The 24,305-nt window shown below is 40.8% G+C and overlaps 1 protein-coding gene across 2 annotated transcripts in view; it reads left to right on the top strand.

The window, feature by feature from the left end:
* LOC126475292 (protein tumorous imaginal discs, mitochondrial-like) overlaps positions 1-24,305 on the top strand; it is a 121,934-nt gene that overhangs the window by 64,346 nt on the left and 33,283 nt on the right. For both annotated transcript variants that reach the window (XM_050103054.1, XM_050103055.1), the window contains exons 4-5: positions 14,300-14,468; positions 20,695-20,826. In XM_050103054.1, coding sequence (XP_049959011.1) covers positions 14,300-14,468; positions 20,695-20,826 — 301 coding nt within the window. The remainder of the gene's footprint in view (positions 1-14,299; positions 14,469-20,694; positions 20,827-24,305) is intronic.

Here is a 24,305-nt window from a genome sequence, read left to right as displayed (position 1 = left end):
CTCATTTCTTTTTGAACGCCCCTTATACATTTAGCTTTCAGCCAAAGCTTTCTTGAGAAAAGCAAACACACACAAACTTTTTTATTCACACAAGCAAGCACACCTTATGCACACGTGACTGCCCTCTCCGTCAGCCTGGGCTGGAATGCAACTGTCACTTGGAATGGATGTAGCAGTCTGGAGGAGGCAGGGAAGGGATAGCAGGGTACAGATGGGAGGGGAGAGAAGAGTGCCGTCTCGCAAGTGTGCAGAGATGGAAGGCGACATGACAAGACTGCCACCAAATGCAGCCCACACCGTGGGTGGGGTGGGGGGTGGAAAAGGAGAGGAGCGGGGAAGGTGAAAGGCAGGCAGGTACATTGCATTGCATTGGCAGAGGATGGCACACAGGGTGGGTGAGGGGCACGAATAGGGAGGAGTTGGTAGGATAGAGGGGATAGAAACTGTTGGGTGAAGGGTATGGACGGTAGGTACCTTAGGTTGAGTCCAGGATAATTTCAGGAGCAGAGGATGTGTTGCAAGGATAACTTCCATCTGCACAATTCAGAAAAACCGGTCGTGGAGCGGAGGATCCACATGGCTCAGGTTGTGAAGCAGCCACTGAAATTAAGCATGTTATACTCAGCTTTCTGTTGTGCCACTGGATGGTCTTCTTCGCTCTGGGCCACAGTGCGGCAGTGGTCATTCATCCTGGTGGACAGCTGATTGGTAGTTATATCAGTATAAAAAACTGTGCAATGATTGCAGCAGAGCTGGTATATGACATGCTGTGATTACCTATTATCATGCCCTGAAATGAGGGACATATATCCCAAGATCCTTCCCACCCCTCCTAAAGTGGTGTTCTGTCATGCACCCAACCTCCACAACATCCTAGTCCATCGCTGTACAACACCCAAATTCTACCACTTTCCACAGGGATGTCCCCGTGGAAGACCCGGGTGCAAGACCAATCCATCCACCCAGCACTTCGTATTTCAGTCTTATCACAGGCTTATCTTTCCCCATGAGAGGCCGGGTCGCAAAGGAGTTTGGCTCCAAGAACATGTACTATGAGAATTTGCTGTGCTGTCAAACAAGTTGTTATAACGTCAAGTTGAACACACATATTTCAAAAACGACACAACACATGTAAGTCACAGGGCAAGTTGACCAAGCAAGACATGTGAACACGGTAACATTCAAATAAGCACTGAGTCCAAGTCTGGCGGATGCTGGCCAGCTAGCCGCTTAGGTGGTGTGGCTGCTGCATGGCTGGCAGACAGTACCGCATGTAGAGGACGCACGTAATTGCGCGGCGGCACTTTGAATGAATGATTGGCGAGTCACAACACAAGTAATGTGTTTTCCAGGAATTGATGAATGTTAAATAGGATTTTGTTGTTGATACAACTAAAGCAGGTTGTGTTCTGAATTATTACATATGTGAGAGAAACAGTCACCAATTTGAATAAACAATTATTGTGAAAGGATTTGAGTGTGCCATGGTCTTTGCTGAAAGAAGAAGAAATGCGTCAGCCATAAGAACTGGAAATTTAATGGCAAATTATTTTTTAAGAGCAGGTGCTAAAGTGCCTTGGCAGGACAGTAAAATCTGAGGATATGTAAGTCAGAATATGAGCTATCATATACAAGTACCACATTGATTGTTCTATATCAATTATTATTTTCAGTAGCTGTACCTGTAAACTCATCTCAAATATAAAACAAACTAATTTGCTTCTATTGAATCACACTAGCCAGAAACCTGTTTTAGGTCAATGCTTACTGAATGTGTTATGCTTCATGTTTTGTTTTTAGTAATGTATCACTCTTTCCAGTAATGTAATTGTCCAAGGCAATCATGCAGCTTAATTAATGTGGTACAAACTAATCAATAACTTTATTGTGGATTCCTCACAAAAGTAGCTTTGAGTATCTTCTGCCGCACCTTGTAAGAATTTATAATGCACGATGCCACCAAAGTTTCATTCTTACCTGTACTCATTGCATTCTTATTTATATCCGTTGCATTTTTCATACTTGTTTATAATAAAATAATTTAACAAATTAAATATTTATCCTTATAACAACTGTGAATTATATTAGACGTGTTTCCAGACGTCTAACCTTTGATCAGTAACACCGGGAATACTTCAGAAATCACATCATTGTGAATTTTCGTAAACTTTTGATCTGCCTTGTCCTTAGTTGCATGGCCTTTTTTTTAACCTTATTGTTGGATTCCATTGTAATTGCAGTTGAATTAATCTTTTTGATACATTGAGTCAGAGGAAGCAAAATGTAACATGCCAGCAATACGAGAAATGTAGGAGCTTTGAGAAACTTGTCAGTGGTAGCGAGTGTATGAACAGAAATACTTAATATCCTTGAGGGAAACTAAATTGTTAATTTTGTTGTAATTCTGAAATGAAAAGAGAAATTTACCAACAGATTCTCTCCCTCCCTCCCTCCCTCCCTCCCTCCCTCCCTCCCTCCCCCCCCCTCCCTCCCTCCTTGAATGCTTTGTGAAATCAAGAAATAATTCCCAGCAGACAGCAGATGTTATGCCATGTGGTATCTTTTTTGTTTCTCTCATTAAAATCATTGGTCCTTACATTCCAAAAACAAGGCCTCTTCCCTACATCCATTATTAAAATCTGTTCGTCGATATTCCCTGTCTCTAGAGGATACATTGGGGAAGTCACTTTGTAGCTGCACACATGCAACATACATTGCTGTCACGTGATCATTCCACTCCCAGCACCAACAGCCATCAGCTAGCACCTCTTCTCATACCACTCATGTGAACTGTCAATAGCACTGTGGCTGCCACTGTGTGATTTCTGTCTCACTATGAGTGATGTGGCTGGTAAGCGGTGAAACGCCTCAGATGTTCCGTTCTGTGTGGACTGCTGCATCTACACCATAGCAGTATGTCCATTTACTGCACAGCTGACTTTACATAAATATTCCCCTTGTGCGAGTCCTGCCTTAGTCACGGATGCCACAAGAGCCTTTTGATCACTGGTGTCCTCTGTGTTAACTGATTAGAAAAGTTCAGTTCTGTTAGTCACTAGGAAGCCTAAGAAATTGCTCTTGTATATCCATCTGTTTGAAGTAGTTTCCAGACAAGACATTGAGATCAGTTTCACGCAAATTCCTGTCTCTTGCACCAGTTTTAATTGCGTGACTCTCCAAATGCATGACTCTTCAGAAAAAGGGAAAAAAAGAAAAAAAAAAAAAACACAATTTACAACACCTCAAGTCATCCTGTATCACAAGAATTAGCAGTTTTCAGGAATGTAATCCAGAGAACAGTAACAGTGCCTGTGATGGGAGATATATACTTGCACAGAAATTCATATTATAAAGCTGTTTGCAACAACTAAATGGCAACAGAATTAAAATCACCAATGGAATGATAAAAAAAATAGGAAGGTAGAGAGTGGCAAAGCTAATTAGCGGAAAAAATTAAAGGACGCCCCTTACCATTGCACACCATGTAGTGTTACCATCTCAGACTGGATAGCAAGAACCCTAAAGGAATAGGAGATAAACATCTGGTTCTCAACAAAAAATGAGTTCAGAATAACACCACAACATATGTGAGAAATGAAAGAGATAAATTTGAGAAAACTGGAGTATATCAGATACTGTTTATTTCTGAAAGCTTCTATACTGGACAGACAATGAAAGCTTTTTACAATGGATTTTGTGAACACATGGCAACCATTCAGCTGAAGAATTACAGTAAGTCAGCTGTCACAACCCATTTGTATAAAACAGGACACAAAATACAACATGACCATGACCACTCCGCCATGGAAAGACTGCCCCCCTTTTTTCCATTTTTTAGATTTGGTATCACCTTTTATGTCTTCTAGTATGTGTGTTTTAACTTCATTATTTTATAATTTGACCCCCCTGACGTGATCCGTACACTTTCAGTGGACCCTCTTTCTTCTGTGAGCATCTTCGGAATTGCGGGACTGATGACCTCACTGTTTGGTCCCATAAACCCTGTCAATTAATCAGTCAATCAAAATAAGACATGAATATAGCACATATCATTTTGCATACTCAGCCAAAAGGCTTAAAGCTAAATATCCTGTAAACAGTGGAAATGTACAGAAACCTAAAGCTACACCCAGATGTAATTCTAAATTAAGAATGATAATGAATGCTCAAAAGTAATACAGAACCTTAGTGAGACGTGCCTTTTTCCTCAAAGCACCTCACATGGGGAGTACCCTTCTCTCAAACCACCTCGTATGCGGAGTATCCTATTTAATTTTGTTCGTTATAGATTCTCTCCTTGTGTATACAGTAGTGTATATTATTTTTCAAAATAGATCAAATTACAATCCGGTTTGTTTATACAGTAAAACGCAGAATTCAGATGAAGCAATACATAATTATATATATATATATATATATATATATATATATATATATCAATATAATGGAAGGAAACATTCCACGTGGGAAAAATTATATATAAAAACAAAGATGAGGTGACTTACCGAACAAAAGCGCTGGCAGGTCGATAGACACACAAACAAACACAAACATACACACAAAATTCAAGCTTTCGCAACAAACTGTTGCCTCATCAGGAAAGAGGGAAGGAGAGGGGAAGACGAAAGGCAGTGGGTTTTAAGGGAGAGGGTAAGGAGTCATTCCAATCCCGGGAGCGGAAAGACTTACCTTAGGGGGAAAAAAGGACAGGTATACACTCGCACACACGCACATATCCATCCACACATACAGACACAAGCAGACATATTTAAAGACAAAGAGTTTGGGCAGAGATGTCAGTCGAGGCAGAAGTGTAGAGGCAAAGAAGTTGTTGAAAGACAGGTGAGGTATGAGTGGCGGCAACTAGAAATTAGCGGAGATTGAGGCCTGGCGGATGACGAGAAGAGAGGATATACTGAAGGGCAAGTTCCCATCTCCGGAGTTCGGATAGGTTGGTGTTGGTGGGAAGTATCCAGATAACCCGGACGGTGTAACACTGTGCCAAGATGTGCTGGCTGTGCACCAAGGCATGTTTAGCCACAGGGTGATCCTCATTACCAACAAACACTGTCTGCCTGTGTCCATTCATGCGAATGGACAGTTTGTTGCTGGTCATTCCCACATAGAATGCATCACAGTGTAGGCAGGTCAGTTGGTAAATCACGTGGGTGCTTTCACACGTGGCTCTGCCTCTGATCGTGTACACCTTCCGGGTTACAGGACTGGAGTAGGTGGTGGTGGGAGGGTGCATGGGACAGGTTTTGCATCGGGGGCGGTTACAAGGATAGGAGCCAGAGGGTAGGGAAGGTGGTTTGGGGATTTCATAGGGATGAACTAACAGGTTACGAAGGTTAGGTGGACGGCGGAAAGACACTCTTGGCGGAGTGGGGAGGATTTCATGAAGGATGGATCTCATTTCAGGGCAGGATTTGAGGAAGTCGTATCCCTGCTGGAGAGCCACATTCAGAGTCTGGTCCAGTCCCGGAAAGTATCCTGTCACAAGTGGGGCACTTTTGTGGTTCTTCTGTGGGGGATTCTGGGTATGAGGGGACGAGGAAGTGGCTCTGGTTATTTGCTTCTGTACCAGGTCGGGAGGGTAGTTGCGGGATGCGAAAGCTGTTTTCAGGTTGTTGGTGTAATGATTCAGGGATTCCGGACTGGAGCAGATTCGTTTGCCACGAAGACCTAGGCTGTAGGGAAGGGACCGTTTGATGTGGAATGGGTGGCAGCTGTCATAATGGAGGTACTGTTGCTTGTTGGTGGGTTTGATGTGGACGGACGTGTGAAGTTGGCCATTGGACAGGTGGAGGTCAACGTCAAGGAAAGTGGCATGGGATTTGGAGTAGGACCAGGTGAAACTGATGGAACCAAAGGAGTTGAGGTTGGAGAGGAAATTCTGGAGTTCTTCTTCACTGTGAGTCCAGATCATGAAGATGTCATCAATAAATCTGTACCAAACTTTGGGTTGGCAGACTTGGGTAACCAAGAAGGCTTCCTCTAAGCGACCCATGAATAGGTTGGCGTATGAGGGGGCCATCCTGGTGCCCATGGCTGTTCCCTTTAATTGTTGGTATGTCTGGCCCTCAAAAGTGAAGAAGTTGTGGGTCAGGATGAAGCTGGCTAAGGTGATGAGGAAAGAGGTTTTAGGTAGGGTGGCAGGTGATCGGCGTGAAAGGAAATGCTCCATCGCAGCGAGGCCCTGGACGTGCGGAATATTTGTGTATAAGGAAGTGGCATCAATGGTTACAAGGATGGTTTCCGGGGGTAACAGATTGGGTAAGGATTCCAGGCGTTCAAGGAAGTGGTTGGTGTCCTTGATGAAGGATGGGAGACTGCATGTAATGGGTTGAAGGTGTTGATCTACGTAGGCAGAGATACGTTCTGTGGGGGCTTGGTAACCAGCTACAATGGGGCGGCCGGGATGATTGGGTTTGTGGATTTTAGGAAGAAGGTAGAAGGTAGGGGTGCGGGGTGTCGGTGGGGTCAGGAGGTTGATGGAGTCAGGTGAAAGGTTTTGCAGGGGGCCTAAGGTTCTGAGGATTCCTTGAAGCTCCGCCTGGACATCGGGAATGGGGTTACCTTGGCAAACTTTGTATGTGGTGTTGTCTGAAAGCTGACGCAGTCCCTCAGCCACATACTCCCGACGATCAAGTACCACGGTCGTGGAACCCTTGTCCGCCGGAAGAATGACGATGGATCGGTCAGCCTTCAGATCACTGATAGCCTGGGCTTCAGCAGTGGTGATGTTGGGTGTAGGATTAAGGTTTTTTAAGAAGGATTGAGATGCAAGGCTGGAAGTCAGAAATTCCTGGAAGGTTTGGAGAGGGTGATTTTGAGGAAGAGGAGGTGGGTCCCGCTGTGACAGAGGACGGAACTGTTCCAGGCAGGGTTCAATTTGGATGGTGTCTTGAGGAGTCGGATCATTAGGAGTAGGATTAGGGTCATTTTTCTTCGTGGCAAAGTGATACTTCCAGCAGAGAGTACGAGTGTAGGACAGTAAATCTTTGACGAGGGCTGTTTGGTTGAATCTGGGAGTGGGGCTGAAGGTGAGGCCTTTGGATAGGACAGAGGTTTCGGATTGGGAGAGAGGTTTGGAGGAAAGGTTAACTACTGAATTAGGGTGTTGTGGTTCCAGATCCAGATCCACAGATCCAGATCCACAACACCCTAATTCAGTAGTTAACCTTTCCTCCAAACCTCTCTCCCAATCCGAAACCTCTGTCCTATCCAAAGGCCTCACCTTCAGCCCCACTCCCAGATTCAACCAAACAGCCCTCGTCAAAGATTTACTGTCCTACACTCGTACTCTCTGCTGGAAGTATCACTTTGCCACGAAGAAAAATGATCCTAATCCTACTCCTAATGATCCGACTCCTCAAGACACCATCCAAATTGAACCCTGCCTGGAACAGTTCCGTCCTCCGTCACAGCGGGACCCACCTCCTCTTCCTCAAAATCACCCTCTCCAAACCTTCCAGGAATTTCTGACTTCCAGCCTTGCATCTCAATCCTTCTTAAAAAACCTTAATCCTACACCCAACATCACAACTGCTGAAGCCCAGGCTATCAGTGATCTGAAGGCTGACCGATCCATCGTCATTCTTCCGGCGGACAAGGGTTCCACGACCGTGGTACTTGATCGTCGGGAGTATGTGGCTGAGGGACTGCGTCAGCTTTCAGACAACACCATATACAAAGTTTGCCAAGGTAACCCCATTCCCGATGTCCAGGCGGAGCTTCAAGGAATCCTCAGAACCTTAGGCCCCCTGCAAAACCTTTCACCTGACTCCATCAACCTCCTGACCCCACCGACACCCCGCACCCCTACCTTCTACCTTCTTCCTAAAATCCACAAACCCAATCATCCCGGCCGCCCCATTGTAGCTGGTTACCAAGCCCTCACAGAACGTATCTCTGCCTACGTAGATCAACACCTTCAACCCATTACATGCAGTCTCCCATCCTTCATCAAGGACACCAACCACTTCCTTGAACGCCTGGAATCCTTACCCAATCTGTTACCCCCGGAAACCATCCTTGTAACCATTGATGCCACTTCCTTATACACAAATATTCCGCACGTCCAGGGCCTCGCTGCGATGGAGCATTTCCTTTCACGCCGATCACCTGCCACCCTACCTAAAACCTCTTTCCTCATCACCTTAGCCAGCTTCATCCTGACCCACAACTTCTTCACTTTTGAGGGCCAGACATACCAACAATTAAAGGGAACAGCCATGGGCACCAGGATGGCCCCCTCATACGCCAACCTATTCATGGGTCGCTTAGAGGAAGCCTTCTTGGTTACCCAAGTCTGCCAACCCAAAGTTTGGTACAGATTTATTGATGACATCTTCATGATCTGGACTCACAGTGAAGAAGAACTCCAGAATTTCCTCTCCAACCTCAACTCCTTTGGTTCCATCAGTTTCACCTGGTCCTACTCCAAATCCCATGCCACTTTCCTTGACGTTGACCTCCACCTGTCCAATGGCCAACTTCACACGTCCGTCCACATCAAACCCACCAACAAGCAACAGTACCTCCATTATGACAGCTGCCACCCATTCCACATCAAACGGTCCCTTCCCTACAGCCTAGGTCTTCGTGGCAAACGAATCTGCTCCAGTCCGGAATCCCTGAATCATTACACCAACAACCTGAAAACAGCTTTCGCATCCCGCAACTACCCTCCCGACCTGGTACAGAAGCAAATAACCAGAGCCACTTCCTCGTCCCCTCATACCCAGAATCCCCCACAGAAGAACCACAAAAGTGCCCCACTTGTGACAGGATACTTTCCGGGACTGGACCAGACTCTGAATGTGGCTCTCCAGCAGGGATACGACTTCCTCAAATCCTGCCCTGAAATGAGATCCATCCTTCATGAAATCCTCCCCACTCCGCCAAGAGTGTCTTTCCGCCGTCCACCTAACCTTCGTAACCTGTTAGTTCATCCCTATGAAATCCCCAAACCACCTTCCCTACCCTCTGGCTCCTATCCTTGTAACCGCCCCCGATGCAAAACCTGTCCCATGCACCCTCCCACCACCACCTACTCCAGTCCTGTAACCCGGAAGGTGTACACGATCAGAGGCAGAGCCACGTGTGAAAGCACCCACGTGATTTACCAACTGACCTGCCTACACTGTGATGCATTCTATGTGGGAATGACCAGCAACAAACTGTCCATTCGCATGAATGGACACAGGCAGACAGTGTTTGTTGGTAATGAGGATCACCCTGTGGCTAAACATGCCTTGGTGCACAGCCAGCACATCTTGGCACAGTGTTACACCGTCCGGGTTATCTGGATACTTCCCACCAACACCAACCTATCCGAACTCCGGAGATGGGAACTTGCCCTTCAGTATATCCTCTCTTCTCGTCATCCGCCAGGCCTCAATCTCCGCTAATTTCTAGTTGCCGCCACTCATACCTCACCTGTCTTTCAACAACTTCTTTGCCTCTACACTTCTGCCTCGACTGACATCTCTGCCCAAACTCTTTGTCTTTAAATATGTCTGCTTGTGTCTGTATGTGTGGATGGATATGTGCGTGTGTGCGAGTGTATACCTGTCCTTTTTTCCCCCTAAGGTAAGTCTTTCCGCTCCCGGGATTGGAATGACTCCTTACCCTCTCCCTTAAAACCCACTGCCTTTCGTCTTCCCCTCTCCTTCCCTCTTTCCTGATGAGGCAACAGTTTGTTGCGAAAGCTTGAATTTTGTGTGTATGTTTGTGTTTGTTTGTGTTTGTTTGTGTGTCTATCGACCTGCCAGCGCTTTTGTTCGGTAAGTCACCGCATCTTTGTTTTTATATATATATATATATATATATATATATATATATATGAGGGAAACATTCCACATGGGAAAAATATACCTAAAAACAAAGATGATGTGACTTACCAAACGAAAGCACTGGCACGTCGATAGACACACAAACATACACACAAAATCCAAGCTTTCGCAACAAACTGTTGCCTCATCAGGAAAGAGGGAAGGAGAGGGAAAGACGAAAGGATGTGGGTTTTAAGGGAGAGGGTAAGGAGTCATTCCAATCCCGGGAGCGGAAAGACTTACCTTAGGGGGAAAAAAGGACGGGTATACACACACACACACACACACACACACACACACACACACACACACACACACACACACACACATATCCATCCACACATATACAGACACATTTAAAATATGTCTGCTTGTGTCTGTATATGTGTGGATGGATATATATATATGTGTGTGTGTGTGTGTGTGTGTGTGTGTGTGTGTGTGTGTGTATACCCGTCCTTTTTTCCCACTAAGGTAAGTCTTTCCGCTCCCGGGATTGGAATGACTCCTTACCCTCTCCCTTAAAACCCACATCCTTTCGTCTTTCCCTCTCCTTCCCTCTTTCCTGATGAGGCAACAGTTTGTTGCGAAAGCTTGAATTTTGTGTGTATGTTTGTGTTTGTTTGTGTCAATCGACGTGCCAGCGTTTCGTTTGGTAAGTCACATCATCTTTGTTTTTATATATGTATATATATATCAATTGAATATATATATGAATTACATATGTAACTAGGCATAGTATTTATTTATGTAGAAAGGTGTAAAAGTAATATCTACTGGTTGTAATAACCTTCACACATCATAACACACAAAAACCTATAACATAAATACTGGAATTGCCACTTGATGGTGAAGCCAAAGCCTTTGTAATACATTGTAAATAAAAACTTAAAGTTTAATGATTAGTTTTGTTGTAAGTATGTATATTTAAATAGACATTAAAGAAAGCAGGCTACAATGTAAGCTTGCTGTACACAATGTTAGTTACTTACTTAAAAAGAGTACTATAAATACTGTAGAATTGGCACATGGTGTTCTTTTGACCTTCCACTGCTAACTATGAAATGGTGAATATGGTCCAATTCGGTGTATGGAACCAGCGCAGTGAGATAGCTTGACATGGAGATATGACGGAATCATGTTTGCCATTTAACACAGTTTAAGAACAGGGTTGTAAAAAGATACTTATCAAAAGATATTGGAAACAATCATTACACCTTATTAGTGGCAGTCAGTTTGAACCGGAAAGAAATTGCTTCTGTCAATGAATGCTGGTTCCTGTCAACCTTTTTCCGAGTGAAAATTGCAAAGGGAAATGCATGCAGTGGATTTTTGGAGTCAGGGTATCACACAAAAGGCCACCATTCTCATGTCTTTAAAAGACCATACTACAGAAACTGGACACTAGCTGACTGCAAATGTGCATTTTGCTTTGATGAGTAAGTATTTTTCCTCTTTATGAATGATGCAAGCTTTCGAGTGCACCAATGGCCCAATTAGGTGTTTAACGAGCAGCGTTTTTGAGGGTAATGTTTTGAGAGAGTTAATTATATGATGACTTGGTCCCTCTTGTACAGATTCCTGTTAATGTGTTAGGATGTCTTCTGATTTGACAAACAGTCAGGTATCCTCCCACACCCCAATTGGTGTACTAAATCACCTGATCTTAATCCCACAGTAAATATATAGGACCGTTTAGAACAGCAGGTGAAACAGAGCAATACACATCCATCAGTTTGATAGGCTTGTAGTGTGTAATCATCAGTGTGAAGCTACAGTTGGATATGGAATGCCTGAAGAAACTTGTGGACTCTCTTCTTCACCAGGTTGAAGCCATTATAAAGGTTTGAGGCCATGTTACATGGTGCAGTGCGATGTCTCCTTGTGGAGCAGGGACTACCGTATTTACTCGAATCTAAGCCGCACCTGAAAAATGAGACTCGAAATAAAGGGAAAAAAAATTTCCTGAATCTAAGCCGCACCTGAAATTTGAGACTCGAAATTCAAGGGGGGAGAAAAGTCTTAGACCGCACCTCCAAATCGAAACAAAGTTGGTCCATTGTAATATGAGACACAATTTAGGTCGAATGAATGACGATACAGCTACAGTAGTTTGGTTCGAGATGTAAGCTTAGCAGTTAAGCTTTACCAGGTAGCCATAGCTATGCGTCAGGCGCTCCATCTGTATTTATACAGGTACCCTTCCTTTTTCACGTGCTTCGTCTGGTTTGAATCGATTGCTTATTTTGCTTTGATCTGATAAGTGCCGTTTTCTTTGTTATAGGCGTCATGCATTGTTTGTCGCATTCTGATAGTGTGTGTTTACGGCCTGTCGCCGATCGCGGCATGACTCGCTTTTGTGCGCGCTACCGCTGCTTACAATAAAAAGAGAGGAATTGTCTCATTAGCGAAACAATGGCAAGAGAGTGCTATTTGTTGTTACTTCCACTGCTGCTTTCTTTGATAATGATCAACAAGAACCAAATAATAGACTGCGTATCATAGAATATGTTATGAACGAGAGTTAGGCGAAAATTTTTCTCCGTTTGAAAATCTTTGCGGCCGCTTCTTTAATACATTAAATTCTGCACAGAAACTAGTCATCTTAGAATTAAAAATCTAGTCAGTTACCGTGCTTCATTTCTGACTGTATCACTATTAGGCATAAGAATAATATGAATATAAACATGACACGATACGTATATTCTTCCGCGTTTGCTGTTGTCTCACCCTAGTTTCGTAGTTTATTAGGCAGACAGGGTTTAAACGAGATAGCAGCAAACACGAAAGAATACATGGCAAAATGTTTATATTCGTATTATTCTTATGGTGAAGAAGAGAATACTGCATGTGATTCACATTTCATCAGATTCCTATTAGCAACCATCTCTTCTCACAGGTAGGAAAAAATTCAGAACGTAGTGTTGGCCATATTGGCAAACATCCCAAACAGTCTTGCCAGTTGGATTTTCGTAGTGCATTGAAATTCTGCTACATTCGAAAATGAACAATACGGAATTTGTATTTACTTCGTTGGATAACGTATGAAAATGCAGTGGTCGAAACTCGGGGCGGAGAAAAAAAGCTCGTCTTCCACCTTTTTTTTTTTTTTTTAATTTATTTACTGATGCAGAGGTTTTGGCACCAGTGTTTATCTTTGTGCCTACAAAGCATGCCTGTGTAGCGCTACATATATTTGACGGCGGAAGTTAGTTGTCGCGGCACCTACCAACATTTTTAAGATCTTCCACTTGCTTTACACTCGATTCTAAGCCGCAGGCGGTTTTTTGGATTACAAAAACCGGAAAAAAAAGTGCGGCTTAGATTCGAGTAAATACGGTAACCATTTGGTCTCATTTGCTTATGTTTCTGTGTAATATTTTAAGACCTTTTTTTATACAAGCTAGGGATGCATCAGTTCATAAAGAGTAGGTCTTTATTGTTTCCTCAAAGCTGTTTTTTTTCCATCAGAAATTCATCCAAGGTTTTCTAATTTTTGCAAAATGTTTGCAGCTTCAGTGTCATCAGTTAGTAAAGTGGTGGCTGGCTGAAGTCAGATGAGTCTGTTTTTTCCATTAGAAATTCATCCAAAGTTTTCTAATTTTTGCAAAATGTTTGCATCTTCAGTGTCATCAGTTAGTAAAGTGGTGGCTGGCTGAAGTCATATGAGTCTACTTTTCAAACTGTTCCTCATGAAAGATGTCTCACACTGTAACCACAGATGGAAACATTGGGAAAGTACATAATGTCATTGCACAATTTGCAATAAAATGTGAATGAAACAACTGAGGCCAAAGGCATGTCAGAAGGAAGTACATGGTAAATCTTATCTGAAAAGTAAAATATCAGAAAATGAATTATTCTGTAATGTTTGGGGTGATTTAAAGAGAATCAAATCGTTTTCTGTGTAGATTTGTTACAGAGATTGAGACTTGTGTTCAATATTTCACACCAAAACTAAATCAGTGCAGTGTGGAAAGCTGATAGGTCAGTTAATGGTGAACCTAATTTCGTCTGCCAGAAGGGTTTGGTCAGACATTTTGGGATACAAAAATTATTCTTCCTATTGATTATTTTCAAACGTAAAACTGTAATTTACAAACACTAGGTGAGGTTTTTGGCCCAACAATTGAATAAATATGGGAGAAAAGCTCAAGTTCGCAAAAGAAAGTCTTATAGGTGCAATTCATGTCCCTCAATTGTGTTTTGACTGTGGGAAATAAATTTTGTAGCATCTACTCACAGGGAAAGACACTAAGCCGAAAAATAAATTAATCTTTTATGTAAAAATACAGTCTGTAACATCTTGATTGAGACAGTTCACTACTTTGCCCTTTACCTCTAGATATTTTGGGTCTTGTTGTAGTTTGATAAGTCATGGTCATAGCATACAGTTAAAGTATTTTTTTGATTTATGCTAATGCCATTTCATATGATTTTGTCTGTATTGTCTGTTCCAGATAACATTGGATCTCACATTTGCACAAGCAGCTCGTGGTGTTAACAAAGAAGTTGTTTTGAACATGGTTGATACATGCCCTAAGTGTCAAGGCAGCCGAGCAGAACCTGGAACAAAAGCAGCAAAATGTTCTTACTGTAATGGTACAGGGATGGAAACAATAACAACAGGTATTTCTATAGGAAGTTACATAAGTTATTGGCTCGTATTTGAGAAAGCTGCACAGGGTAGAAATCTATGCCATCAACAGTCTTAATAATGTGCATTCTTTCCTTAGAAATGTATTCAAATGGCAATTGTCATTGCTACAGTGAGTTTTTGAAAACATGTCTTACAAAATTTGTAATATCGCATTGTATGATATTGACAGAAAGTGTGTAAATTATATACAACAGGAGATGTAAGAGACTATGCTCACTGATAGTAAATATTTTTGTAAGAGGGGGAGAGGAGGGTGGGCTATTCTAATACGAGATAATGATGCCTGTGCAGTTGTGTAGTTTAATCAGCTGATGGTGAAGTATCATGGGTAACCTGCATATTGTGAGCACAGAAGAAATGTCAGAAATGAGGTGCAATGCTGCATGAAAGTGGTTCTAGAATTACAAAAACATTAGAGATATACAGTAACAATGTAAGAATGAGTTTGGAACTGAACCACAAACACTTTATACATTTCCAGTTTTACAGATAAACTTGAGTTTGACAGTCCTGTTTGCAGTGTCCATAAGCAATGATATAAAATGAACATCTCAAGATTACTCTACACTGGGGAGTGAGGATGACTCATATTTATGTGTGAGTACTGGAAGTAGGTTGAAGGAGTGAGGATGAGGAGTTTGGAGGAAAGTTATCTGGTCTGTTATAATACAATACGTAAGGAATGGTTGTGTAAAAACCAACAAGTAACAAGGCTCAATATGTTTGCATGGATAGGAAACTGAGTCTACCATGTGTTTTTGTCTGGTCTTGTCTGTCACTGTGAGGATTAATCAGTTTGTCAACTGTAGCCTGATATACTTAAATATTAAATTTTCTATGTCATTCAAGAGCTGTTTGATAGGAGAGATCTTGCATACAGCTAGATAGTGTTACACTGCACAACCATCCAGATACGTGGGTGGTACTCTTCGTGGATGATGTATGTATGTGAAATGGGCAAAGAGATAACACTTAGTGCAAACAATCGTAACAAAATTGTTGTTGAAAACTACATGTTTCTGTCAGTATTTTCTAGGTAAAAACTGTGCATCCACAGTTGGATAAGTAATACCAGTTTACAAGTAATTAGTCACAACAGTACTTGATTTGTGATGGTATGCACCAGTACACCGCACCAGTACCTCTGAGGAAAAAGATCAGAACTACAGATTTTGAGATGTGGCATGAGAGAACTTTTGCTGCTTTTGTAGCAGTATAAAACAAATGTTGTGGTCACACAAATGCTCAGAAAAGTGTTAATGTTTTAAGAAGTTTAAATTGAAAAAAATCCTGGAAGGTCACAGTACTGGACTTCTTCTTTTTACAAATCAAGCATCGAATCACAACCACACTTCTGATCAAGGTAAAGAACAGCAACCAAAGGCAGAGAGTAACATATATATCAAAGCAAAGAGATGATTAGCCACAACACCGTTATTAAATACATTTAATGTATTTGCAATTGCAAATGTGGACAACCATCAGCTGTAGAATGGAATGACGACGATGAAAATTTGTGCTGGACAGGACCTCGAAACTGGATTTCCCGCTTATCGCAAGCGGTTGCCTTATCATTTGGCTGTTTGTGCAAGACTCACAGCCAGACCGAAACTTCCATATGTTGTCAACTATGTGTCTACACCTTTACTGGAATTTACATAATGGATGTATATGTGCAGGTTGTAGACGCATGGTTGACAGCATATGGGAGTTTGGGTCTGGCCGTGAGACTTACATGGGTAGCCAAGTAGTAAAATGTTGCTTGCGATAAGCAGGAAATCTGGGTTCGAGTACCAGTCTGGCACAAATTTTCATTGTTGTCATTCCATTATACAGCTGATGGTTGTCCATACTCGCAGTAGGGAATACATTAAATGTATTTCATAACGGCTGTAGTCGCCACAGTGCCTATTTGTTTTAACATGTGTGCATGTCCAGAGGAACTTTGCATCATAATTCAGAATAAAAGGCACTGCAATATCACAATAATTAAATTTTTCATACGTCAAAACAAATTAATGCCACTTTTATTGCACCAGACACATTGTGTTCATAGTTCCTCTTAACTGAAAATGTTTAGATGCTGGTGGCCCTTCCACATCCACATCTACATCTATGTGATTGCTCTGCTATTCACAATAAATTGCCTGGCAGAGGGTTCAGTTAACCACTTTCAAGCTTTCTGTCTACCATTCCACTCTCAAACTGCACGCGGGAAAAACGAGCACTTAAATTTTTCTGTGCGAGCCCTGATTTCTCTTATTTTGTCATGATGATCATTTCTCCCTATGTAGATGGGTGCCAACAGAATGTTTTCTCAATCAGAGGAGAAAACTGGTGATTGAAATTTCATGAGAAGATCCCATCACAACAAAAAAGCCTTTGTTTTAATGATTGCCACTCCAGTTCACGTATCATGTCTGTGGCACTATCTCCCCTACTTCACGATAATACAAAATGAGCTGCCCTTCTTTGTACTTTTCCGATGTCATCCATCAGTCCCATCTGATGCGGATCCCACACCGCACAGCAATATTCCAGAATAGGGCGGACAAGCGTGGTGTAAGCAGTCTCTTTAGTAGACCTGTTGCACCTTCTAAGTGCTCTGCCAGTGGATCACAGTCTTTGATTGGCTGTACCCACAACATTATGTGATCATTCCAATTTATGGAATTTGTAATTGTAATCCCTAAGTATTTATTTGAATTTACAGCCTTGAGGTTTGTGTGACTTATTGCATAATTGAAATTTAGCGGATTTCGTTTAGTACTCATGTGAGTAACTTCACACTTTTCTTTATTCAGGGTCAATTGCCACTTTCCTCACCATACAGATATCTTATCTAAATCATTTTGTAATTCGTTTTGCTCATCTGATGACTTTAGAAGATGGTAAATGACAGCATCATCTGCAAACAATCTGACAGCTACTCAAATTGTCTCCTATGTCGTTAATATAGATCAGGAACAATAGAGAGCCTATAACACTTCCTTGGGGAACACCGGATATTACTTCTGTTTTACTCGATGACTTTCCATCTATTACTATGAACGTTGACCTTTCTGACAGGAAATCATAAATCCAGTCGCACAACTGAGGCAATATTCCATAAGCATGCAGTTTGGTTAGAAGATGCTTGTGAGGAACAGTGTCAAAAGCCTTCTGGAAATCTAAAAATATGGAATCCATTTGACATCCCCTGTCAGTAGCACTCATTACTTCATGAGTATAAAGAGCTAGTTGTGTTTCGCAAGAACGATATTTTCTGAATCCGTGCTGACTATGTGTCAATAAATCGTTTTCTTCGAGGTACTTCACAATGATCGAAAACAGTATATGTTCCAAAACCCTACTACTAAACGACGTGAGTGATATGGGCCTGTAATTCAACGGATAACTCCTACTTTCCTTTTTAGGTATTGGTGTGACTTGGGCAATTTTCCAGTCTTTAGGTATGGATCTTTCTGTGAGTGAGTGAGTGAGTGAGTGAGTGGTTGTATATAATTGCTAAATATGGAGCTATTGTATCAGCATACGCTGAGAGGAACCTGACTGGTATACATTCTGGTGCAGAAGCCTTGCTTTTATTAAGTGATTTAAGCTGCTTTGTGACACCAAGGATATCTATTTCTATGTTTCTCATCTTGGCAGTTGTTCTTGATTGGAATTCAGGAATACTTACTTCTTCTTCTTTGGTGAAGGAGTTTCGGAAAATAGTGTTTAATAACTCTGCTTTAGTGGCACTGTCACCAGTGATTTCACTGTTGTCATTATGCTGTGAAGGTATTGATTGCATTTTGCCACTGGTGTGCTTTATGTATGACCAGAATCTCTTTGAGTTTTCTGCCAGATTTCAAGACAGAATTTTGTTGTGGAAATTATTAAAAGCATCTTGCATTGAAGTCCGTGCTATATTTCGAACTTCTGTAAAACTTTGCCAGTGTTAGAGATTTTGCGTTCTTTTAAATTTGGCATGCTTTTTTTTTTTGCTGTTTCTGCAACAGCAATCTGACCTGTTTTGTGTACCATGGGGGATCAGTACCGTCACTTATTAATTTATGTGGACTATATCTCTCAATTGCTTTTGTTACTATCTCTTTGAAATCATTCCACATCTTTTCTAGGCTTACATAATCAGATCAGAAGGAGTGCAGACTGTGTCTTAAAAAGGCATTAATAGCATTTTTATCAACTTTTTTAAGTAGTATACTTTTTGTTTCTTTTTGATGGTTGTAGGAGTTTCGGTATTCAGCCTAGCAGCTACTGCCTTGTGTTCGCTAATCCCTGTATTTGTCACGATACTCACTATTTGCCCAGGATTATTTGTTGCTAAGAGGTCAAGTATGCTTTCACAACCATTTATGCTTTGAGTGGGCTCATGAACTAATTGTTTAAAATAATTTTCTGAGAAAGCATTCAGTACAATTTTGTATGACATTTTTTGCCTGCTTTAAAGGTATAACTTTTCCAGCATATCGAGGGTAGATTAAAGTCACCACCGACTATAATTGTATGAGTGGGGTACCTGTTTGTAATGATACTCAAGTTTTCTGAGTGAGGTATCTATTTGAAATGAGACTCAAGTTTTCTTTGAACTGTTCAGCAACTTTATCTTCTGAGTAGGGGCTCAGTAAAACAACCCAATTAATAGTTTAGTCAGACTGTCAAGTATAACCTCTGCCCATACTGTTTTGCAGGAACTATCTACTTCAATTTCACTATAAGGCAAACTCCTTCGGACAGCAATAAATACTCCACCACCAATTGTATTTAATCTATCCTTTCTGAACACTATTAGATCCTTGGAAAAAATTTCTGCTGAACTTATTTCCAGCTTTAGCCAGCTCTCTGTACCTACAAATATTTGAGCATCAGTGCTTTCTATTAGGGCTTGAAGCTCTGGTTCTTTCTCAACACAGCTACGACAAATTACAACTACAATACCGATTGTTTCTACGACTAACTTGCTGTGTTTTACCTGCCCTCTCTGTGGTTCCCTGAGGCCCTCTAACCTAAAAAAAAATTGACAGTTGCCAAACAGTGGCAAGAGAATAGTAACTACATTTTGTTTTGTTCTGAAGACATTGTCTATTCAAGATTGGCACATTTTTTGGATCCTACCTCCTGTGTATGATCACAGTTTTCCATTTAACATTATATCAACAATTAAAAAGTGTAAATTTTACGGCTCTCACAGCTTATTTAAACTAATTTCATAATGACAAGATACAGTAAGCGATTTATGAAGGTGTACAGGTTGTTTATTGCCAGACTATTCTAGAAAATGGAATGGAAGAAGAGATTAATAATTCTACAAAGTAACCTTGAACTTGGATGTAGTAACACTGTCAATATTTTTGGACATTTACTGCTCTAATGGACCTCAACAGTTTGGATTTATTTAAGTATTACTTTTCTGAAAATTACAAATTTTATTTTGGATGAAAACTGTGACTTATAAATCCAAATAAGATGTACAGAAGACTGTTGTGTTTGTTTCATTGAAGAAAGTTAGTGTGGACAATCCAAATTATCTGTTAGTGTATTAAAGTACAGAAAAGAATATGTGCAGGACTTTTGACTTTTTGAGTGAATTAAATTAAACAGTTGGTGATGCAATTTATAATTGCAGATGTGCATATACAAAACTAATTTGTTTGTCTTCTCTGCAATCTCAATATTTTCTTCACACTGTGCATGCCATTACCAACATTTGAAATGGAGTGAGGTCATCTCTGTAAAATACACTTATCAGTAACCACTCTTGAATTTCTTATAGAACCGTATAATCACTATAGTTGATGGGTTATTTCATGATGCATCATAATTTGTTAAGACATTTTAGACTTTCTTTTTTTAGGGGCCAGATTTAAGTCTTTTACTCATTTCAGTAAGAAAATTCTCCTAAAAAAACGTAACATTAGAAGTAGACTAAATTTTTGGACAGTATTTGTCTTCGGGCGGTAAGATTCAGTACAGTAAATAGACAAACACATGAGGTATAAAAATTATAGTAACCTTCATAACTGTTGTTCCCTTCCTTGGGGTTGAAAGAGGGGTAGGTTGGTGAACACTAGAACAGAAGGTTAGGTCAGTCAAACCCTTTTTATTTAGCAGCATATATGTTTTTTTTTCTCCCAAGGTAAGATCTGCCATGAACAGTTGGGCTTGTTTAATTTGATTGTGTTACTGCAGGACCATTTGTGATGCGATCAACTTGTCGGTACTGTCATGGTACGAGAATGCATATCAAATTTCCTTGCACAGAGTGTGAAGGGAAGGGAAGTACTGTGCAGAGGAAGAGGATAACAGTTCCTGTGCCTGCAGGTGAGCTTTAGCCATTAAATATCAGTATTATTGTGCATTTAATTTTACCTCACAGTTCTTATGCAGTCTTATTAATATTATTCTTGTCTGTAATAAAATGTAACTGATAATTCTCTTTCATGGGAGGAAGTTTTGTAGCTCTTCACTCCTTTGTGAATGATTTTATCATTTCTGTGTCCTCTCAATTATCAGTTTTTCTGTTTATTGGCATTTTATCATGTCTGAATCTTAGCAGTTACTGTTTTGCAGCATGGATCACAGAAATGACTAGGTAACATGAGAGAGTTTAAGCACCATGATTAGATTAGATTTACTTTCATTCCAATTGGTCCGTAGTGAGGAGATCCTCCAGGATGTAGAACATGAAATATTCATATTGTTGTTCCTGTTATCACTAATGAAAAATTACTGGCTTGCTTTCCCTTCAGTGCATGAGGAAATATCCTGGCTCCTGATAGTCATAAATATTTGTAGCTTTTTTTCAGCTCTCAATTTCTTTTTATATAATACTAACTGAGTAACCAGTATTGCCGAAGTATGTATTTATTACAATCTTTTGTTGGTTCATGTTCTCCTCCCTCCTTTGTCCATCTGCTCCTCCTCCCACTCTGTCCATCTCCTCCTGCCTTTCTCCCTGTCCATCTGCTTCTCTCCCCTCTCTCTGTCCACCACCGCCTCCCCCCCCCCCTTCCCCCCCACCAAGTACCCATCTTCTCCTTGCCCCCACCCCCGATCTATCTCCTCCTCCCCATCTGCTCCCATCTTCACCAAGTTAAGATCCCTACTCCAATCGCAGGCTTGTGGTTCTTACTGCCACAGTATTTCTTTTCAGGTAGTAAGTAATATGTGTATCATGTTTGGCTGAAATCGATCCTCCGAGGGTTAGGAGGAGCTTTTTACCCCTGGATTTGACAGATTACGCAGATGTCACATATGTTTAACATATTTCACACATGTGCGTACACACATTTCATCTGTATCTGTAGCAGTTTCATTTTCATATATCTCAGTCTTTATGACTTTGCGTTTCCTCAGCAATGTGTCTTACACTTACATAATCAGTGTATAGTTGGATACTGTCTGTGAAATGTGTTGGGAATAGTATTAATAGTAAATAAGTTAAAAAATTAAAATGTAATGCATGATACAGCAGTTTTTCATGCATCTCAGTGTTTATGACATCATATTTCGTGAACTATTTGTCATACAGTGCCATAATTTTGCAAGTAAATTCTGTGCTATTTGCAAAATGTATCATGGATACAGTTAGTAGTAAAGAAGTAACAAATTAAAACATTGTGCCTAATGTGTCAGTTTTACTGCATGAACAGTGAAAATGTATTAAACAATAAACTTTTTTCCTTTCATCATTTTATGGGCATTGTTCAGCAAGGAAGAGTCTCATAAAGGTTTGAAATAATGTGTAAATTGTTGCAACTCACTAAGTGTTCTCATTCTGAAATACTGGATGAAACTGGATATTCACATGTGATGAGTTATCTTTTTCACACCCACACCTTTGATGGGTACATGGTTTATACCTCCACAGCGATTCTTTCTGGACAATAAGTGGTATGTGTAGTAAGTTTGGTTGAAATCACTCTAGTGATTTAGCAGATGTGGAACATACAAATGTAAATACATTTTTATAATATATATAAACAAAAATTGTTTACGCAAAATGTGCTGTTGCGTTTTCATCCTCACAATCAGTTTTCATAGAAAACAGAAAACTTGAATTTATGGCTTATCAGCTTGTGATTAGAACACTAGTGTGGAATCTGAATTTGCAATAACAGTAAACAAGGCTCAAGATCAGAGAGGGGGGAGGAGTAGATGGACAGAGAGAGGAAGGGAGGAAATGGACACAGAGAGGGGGAAGGAGGAGATGGACAGAGAAGGGGGGGGGGGGGGAGACTATGACAAATATCCAATTCCCATACATATTTAGCAATCGCGAAGTGTTGCTAGGGTTGCTAGTTACTAATAGATGATGAAAAAAATCTGTGAGGTATTAGGTTCTCAGAGGGATTATTTCCATGTGTGTAAACCCCACCAAGCCATTTGTAAGAGCACTGCCTCACTTATTTTTGTCACTTTTAAAAACAGTACTTTGAAACAGTTTAGCTATTGTAAAATATTTTATTTATGTTCTTTGTCAAAACATATTATTGCCAAAAACTATTATTGGTTTATTGTAACAAAATCATGCTACAAGATTCAAATAAACCTTAAAGTTTTGTGAATGCTTCAATCTTAGACAACATTCCCTACTTGGGAATTACTGTTTGGTATTCTCATTGCCCTTCTTAGAAGGGCAGCCATAAAATTCAGTACATTACATGGCTACCATTCGAATGTTTTGTGTTATCAACCACATCCGTAGACTTGACTGTAAAGACTATGTGCTGGTGTGCACACAAAAACGGGGAACTGTTAAACCTCATTGTTGAGCCCAGAGATGCTTAACCATGCTCTGTAAAATCTTTCAGAGTTTGTGTTTGTTCTCTTATTGAAAGAGATGCAGCAATGGTGACCTCATATTGCCACTTTGATGTGGGTGACACCACCTTGAAGATCGATATACAGACATCTGTGATGTGACTGTAGTGAAGTTTATTATGGTTTTGTTCATGGGTGGTTGTCAAAGACAGAGCGTTACTTGTAGCAGCACACTTCTGACCATGTAATTCCTATTTAGGTACACTCTGTATATCAGTATTATTTCTCTCTACCAATGTGATAGTCACCACTATAAATTTTGCTTTTTTTCTCATTGTTTTGTGCATTGGTATATGACTATGTACAGCATATGTTTTAGTGTGTGTGTGTGTTTGGGGAAGGGGGGGGGGGGGGGGGATGAGGTCTTCTTGGAGCACTTACCATTGATTTTAGTCAAATTTGACACACTTCTGTCAGTTGATCTTAATGTGTTCATCATTGTGACAGTATACAGGTTGTTCTAGTAGAAATGTACTATTTTCTGGGAGATGATAATACTGGTCATAATGTAAGACAGATTGATATCAATCTATTCATGAAAGTTTATATGCTTTTGCGTACAAATTTCTGTTTATTCCCCACCTGCTTCCAACTAACAGATATTATGGCACATGCTTAACAATAGCAGCCTTTGTTTTGCTATAGGCGATGTCATTATCATGCAGCTGGTGGAAGTATGTTTTGTAGTAGAAATATGATAAATTATTTTGGATTGTAATAGGAGGGAACTTGTGGGCTACTGGACTAATTACACTTAATGACGCTGTGGCACAGATCATACTCAGTTTTGCAAAGTTGATGCTGTAAATGTGCTAGTTGTTTGCGGCTTCTGGTAATGCACTCAAATTTCATCATAACCCTACTGTCAGCACTTGATGAATTATTATGCTTTCTATATTGTATGGATAAGTTCAGGTGAACACTGCATGTGAAGAAGGGCAGTATCATTTCATTGTCAGTATGTGCAATATCTGCAT

This window comes from Schistocerca serialis, chromosome 4 (genome assembly GCF_023864345.2).
Source record: "Schistocerca serialis cubense isolate TAMUIC-IGC-003099 chromosome 4, iqSchSeri2.2, whole genome shotgun sequence".
Lineage (NCBI taxonomy): Eukaryota > Metazoa > Arthropoda > Insecta > Orthoptera > Acrididae > Schistocerca > Schistocerca serialis.
Note: the sequence above shows the minus strand (reverse complement) of the source record. Positions and strands in the feature narration are given on the sequence as shown.